At 31.4% G+C, this 6,000-nt stretch overlaps 1 protein-coding gene across 1 annotated transcript in view; it reads left to right on the top strand.

Moving 5' to 3' along the window:
* The window catches only part of LOC144973390 (UNC93-like protein MFSD11), a 30,691-nt gene that overhangs the window by 2,719 nt on the left and 21,972 nt on the right, over window positions 1–6,000 (top strand). The window contains exon 3 of the mRNA XM_078915752.1: window positions 4,786–4,893. Coding sequence (XP_078771878.1) covers window positions 4,786–4,893 — 108 coding nt within the window. The remainder of the gene's footprint in view (window positions 1–4,785; window positions 4,894–6,000) is intronic.

The raw sequence follows: 6,000 nt of genomic DNA, 5'->3' as shown, positions 1-6,000 counted from the left end.
CCAAATGCTCCATCACACTTAAAATGTTGCATCGAAAAGTCACATATTGAACAGATAACTGTAAATAACTAATCAACTCAAAACATATGTAAAGAGAATATTAACAGGTTAATCATTGATGAAATACTTATTAAAAAAAAAAAAGTTAAAGCAAAAAGAAATCTTAAAAGCTTTAAAAAAGCATTCAATAGAACTAAGTAAAAATCAGGCAGACTCTTATTATTACTAATATTGTTTTTAGACAGTTGTTCCTCTTTTATCTTATTTTATCTTTCCTTTTTTTTTTTCTATCCTTTTGAATGCATTTTATTAATTTCTTTTTTATTTTACCTCACAATTTTACTCTCGTTATTATTTACTATATTGACAATGAATGTTGTTATGTTCATAAATATGCCCCTTGATATCAATCCGATATGGTGTTGGGTTGAACCTCAAAATGAGAACCGTGAATGTGAAATATTTCTGCAGTTTAGAAAACAAGAAAAATTAATGGATTCCTTTTTATTCATTTGCGACACATGAATTTGATTCAAGTTTCATCTTTCAGATCTTAAAATATATTCTAAATGTTTGGTTTAAGTTTATGCGGATTGACATCATACCATAAAATGAGGCAGAGAGCCATAAATTGTAATAGATGACAACCAATGCTGAATTTCTTCGTTTGATCAGTTGTATGAATCATATGAAGACGCTATTCTTTAAATCTGTTAAGTCGTATTTTCATAATTCAGAGAAAACTGCAAGTTTTTTCTTTGTGTCATTTATTTAGTGACTTAAAGAGTAAAATACTTGTTATGTTTGCCTTATCATGATAGAACAAATACCCAGAATGTTTTGAAATTTCAAATTTTCTCTGGTGATTCCAAGGTGTCCAATTAATTGTTTGAGAGTGTTAGCTCATTTTCTGTCTGGATGGGACTCAGCAGGTTTTGAAAGTCAATCCTTTATATCGATGGTTGGCGGATCAAACCTCTGAATTCTAAATACGAGCTTTGTGCACCGTGTTTTATTAATTTGGGGAGGATCAGACTTCCGATTTCATCACGTCACCAGAGGTCTGAACCGCCCAAAATTAAGAATAAAACATGCTGCACAAAGCTTTTATGTAGACTACAGAGTTTTGATCTGCCGATAGTGAAAATCGAGACTTCAAAGGTTTGATCCGCCGACCGACCATCAATATATTTACAACCTGAGGTCAGAAAACGTGTATCGGTGATATAGTCCCACCATGCATTGATTGATTAGCGTGTTGTAACCTTGTACAAAATTATCACAGTATAACGGTGTCATGATACCTTACAACTCTGATAACCTTATTTTAAAGTCATTCGGTTATCATTTTTTGCTACTTGTGATGTCATTGGTATTTGTACACACCTTTTTATTTTCATTATCAATTTTTAGGCAGGACTATCATAGATAATGTACGCAATTGTAGATAATAGAGAAAATAGTGCGGCTATGTGGTCTAGTGGATTGACCCATGCCTTCAGACTAGAATGTTCAGAGTTTGAATCCACTCTGAGCAGCCCACAGTGGAGTCCTTATAAGAGGTAGTTTACTCACATTTTTCCATACTCTGCTTATAATGTGTTCCTGACCATTTACAGTGTTGTCTCTGTCTGCGTTGTATTATCACCAAGACTGATTGTTTGAGATGTTTCTGTTTCTTGTATTTTTATTTATTTTATTGCTTTGTCTGGCACTGTTTCATACAGGGTTTTTCAGACCTTTATCGTATAAACTTTAAGTATTTAGAATCTATTTTAAAAAACAAAAACTAAAGCATTTATATAGCGCAATATCCACTAATCATGCTCAATGCGCTTTACAAGTGGTCCCTGACCAACAGCAACATGTAACAATATAGAACGAGACATGACACTTCTTAGGCGATATTACATTTTTTTTCCGACAGAGACAACACTGTAAACAGCCAGGTACTCATTTTAGACCAGAGTACGGTGAGAGAATGTGAGTAAAGAGCCTTTTTCCTTTTTTCGAACCCAAGCTCGTCCGATCCGAAAGTGAGTGTCATACCACAAGCCCACATAGCTGCACTTTAGATCTGAATGGTGAGACTTGATTCAAATTAGTGTATTTCTATTCAGTAAAATGAATCTAATATCAACTCTCTGCACCTAATATGTAGGACATTAATCTCTTATTCTGTTCTGAAAAATGCTTTTTTAAAAAAACAGACTCCAATGGGATTGATGATTAGTTTCCCACCGGTTCAAATCCTACCTCAGACAGTTTCATTTCATTTTTTTTTTTTTTTCCTTTTATTTTTTGGCAAGATTAGGAAACTGAAATTTACTTACTATTATAACATGGGTGATTTTTGTTGACATCAGACTATTATTTGATAGACTATCTATATTCCCTCGTGGAAAATTGGGCTTTTATATAGCTCAATGTCCACTAAACATGCTCAAAGTGCTTTATATTGGCTCCCTAGCCAACAGCAACATTTTACATGTTGGATGAGATCTGATGCCTTTTTGGCGATATTACAATTTTGTTCGGACAGTGACAACGCTTTTAATAGCCAGCTACTCATTTTACACCTGAGTACAATGACAGTGTAAGTAAAGAGCCTTTATATATATATAATATATATATATATATATATATATATATATATATATATATATATATATATATATATATATAAAAACCAAAAAACCATGAAATAATGGTTTTCAACTTTTTGATAACAGGAGCTATTTATAAAATATTTCAAGTATAATTATGATCAACTTCAACTTCAAAGTCAAAGTACTACTTTCACTTTCACTTCCTGATGAAAGTGAATGCTCAAAACAATAATGTAGAAGTTGATCATAATTATACTTGAAATATATATATATATATATATATATATATATATATATATATATATATATATATATATATATATATATATATATATATATATATATATATATATATATATATATATATATATATATATACTAATATCTATATGCACATGACATAGGTATGATAAGTTTATCAGACATCGTCTAATCAATGGATAACATTTATATCAACCAATTACTGTATCCAGTTCAAGTGTCTTCTACTTGTCAATGATTCAGTGATGCAAGATCTAATTGTCAGCATTTGAGTAATGTCAAAAGGTCGTTTTCGTCACATTGCCACAAAAAATGCTCCTATACTAAAATATTAGGTAAAGCCAAGGAATTAAAAACACCCAACGATTTTACCAGTTTCTATCAATTAAATATTGAAAAATAAATACAACATGTAAAAGAAAGCACCTGTAGAATATCAGAAATTACGTTATTACTTTCTCCACACTTTTTAAAAACACTTTAAACAGCTATATTTACCATAAATTTGATGTCAGTTCTTCAGTTTTTGGTCTGTCTTTCATTATTAGCTTCGATACAGATAAAAACAATTGTTTTCCCTAGGTATAGAGCATTTTTTGTGTGCGGTGAATGTGTCGAACTGACCTTTAGGCATAGCCGCATATACAGACCTGCCAACTCTACCAAATTCGTCAAAAAATTCCTAATAATGTTTTCACATTCCCGATTTTCCTTAATTCCCTATCATTCTCCAGATTTTTACATTTTAAAAGAAAAGATAATCGACAAGAAAAATGATCATCAACATCGTCACCACTGTCTCAATTATCATCTCACCCTCATCTCATCATTATGATCATGATCATCATCATCATCATCATCATCATCATCATCATCACCAAAAATTATCATCTTTATCATCATCATCATCATCATCGTCATCATCATCATCATCATCATCATCATCATCATCATTATCATCATCATGGTCGTCGTCATCATCATCATCATCATCATCATCATCATCACCATCCTATTACTTTTACCACAATCAGCACCACAGAATAGTCAATTGTTTACATTTCAAGACCGTTTACTTGCAGACAAGATAATATGCCAATTATTTCTCTGCCCTCTGACTGTGATTGGATTTTAAAGTGATTTATTAATGATTTTGTCATTAGCTGAAGAAGAATTTTGATCCGAAACATTACTATTTTGCATCTTTTTCTGTTTTGAAACTGCTATGTTCACTTTTGTTCATTGCTTGTTGTTTTTTTTTTACAGTCCACAGATTCCAGCAGCAAGGACGGCTGCCCGAAGCCTGGGGTCTTTTACGAAAAAGGCAAAATTGGAAAGGCTTTGGATGGAAACATTACCAACAATGGACGCTTTAGGTGTAACCATCAGCTGATGAAGAGTTTAAAATTATTTTTTTTTTTAATTGAGCTTTTATAAAGTGCAATATCCACTAAACATGCTCAAAGCGCTTTACAAGGCATCTCTGGCCAACAGCAACATTTAACATTTAGGAAGGGACATGACACCTGTTAGGCGATATTACAATTTTTTTTTGACAGAGACAATGCTGTTGATGGCCAGGTACTCATTTTACAACTGAGTACAGTGAGAGAATGTGAGTAAAGTGCCTTTTCCAAGGAATCAACTATGCGCCGAGCGAGCGAGGCTCGAACCCAGGACCTTCTGATCCGAAAGCAAGTGCCATACCACTAGACCACATAGCCGCACAATGGAAAGACTTTGGATAGAAACATTACCAACAATGAATGCTTTGGGTGTAACCATCAGCTGATGAAGAGTTTGCACTCGAAACGTTTTGTGTTTCGACTGTCTCTTTTTGAAGCCTTTTCCATTTTCACCTTCTTGTCATCATCATAATATTCATCCTATAATCGACACTATTCTCTCTTTTCAGCCTTGGAATTCTCTACATCGTCTTCTCGCTGTCCAACTGGGGAGCCCCGTCTGTGGTCAGCATCGCTGGTCCAAAGATCTCCATGATCTTTGGCTCATTGATGTACTTGTAAGTACAAGATATTTAAGTCCTTGATGTACTTGTAAGTACTAGATAATTCATTCTTTGATGTATTTGTAAGTACCAGATAATTTGTCTCTTTAGTGTACCTTTAAGTACTCGATATTTAAGTCTTTGATGGACTTGTAAGTACGATATTCGAATTATTGATGTACTTGTAAGTACAAGATATTTAAGTCTTTGATGTACTAGATAATTCAGTCTTTGATTTATTTGTAAATGACAGATATTTTGTCTCTTTGGTGTACTTGTACTTGTAAGTACTCGATATGTGAATCTTTGATGTACTTGTAACTACTCGATATTTGAATCTTCTGCAAAAAGAAAATAAAAAAGTTAATCCCAAATATGTCTATGGATAATGACAGCCCTTAATAAAGAAAAATGGGGTAAAAATATATTGATATATGAAAATGCTATAATGCAACATGACATCGTATAATCTCATATAGTATAATTTAATATAATATAATGTGAAATAATATAATATAATATAATATAATATAATATAATATAATATAATATAATATAATATATATAAAATATAATATAACAGTGATGATACTTTTCCGCGGATCCGCGGAAATCCGCGGTTTTCTTTCCTTTCCTCGGTTTTCCTCCTCAGATCCTCGATCCGCGGATATTTCCTTCATTTCCTCCTTTTACTTTTTTTTTATATAATAAATCTTTAAAAAAGACCTCCTTTTTAAAAAAAAAATATATATAAAAAAAATTTCCTCCTTTTACTGGACTCCGGGCGTTTTAAAATTATACTCAAAAGAAGTCATCCTGCCTACTTTCCTGTGGTGCAAGAATGTTCTAGGTGAGTTTTCCGTTTTTTCCGAGACTTTTCCTCCTTTTTGACTTTTGTGAGTATCATCACTGTATATATAATAATATAATATAATTAATATAATATAATATAATATAATATAATATGATATAAAATAATATAATATGATGTAATATGATATAATATAATATTATGATATAATTTTATGTGATATAATATAATATTATGATATAATATGATATAATATAATATGATATAATATAAATATAATATAATATAATATAATATAATAATATAATATA

The sequence above is a fragment of the Berghia stephanieae genome, chromosome 5 (genome assembly GCF_034508935.2).
Source record: "Berghia stephanieae isolate SIO BIC M18660-M18661 chromosome 5, UCSD_Bste_1.3, whole genome shotgun sequence".
NCBI lineage: Eukaryota > Metazoa > Mollusca > Gastropoda > Nudibranchia > Aeolidiidae > Berghia > Berghia stephanieae.
The sequence above is the reverse complement of the archived record's forward strand: the minus strand, read 5'-3'. Positions and strand labels throughout refer to the sequence as shown.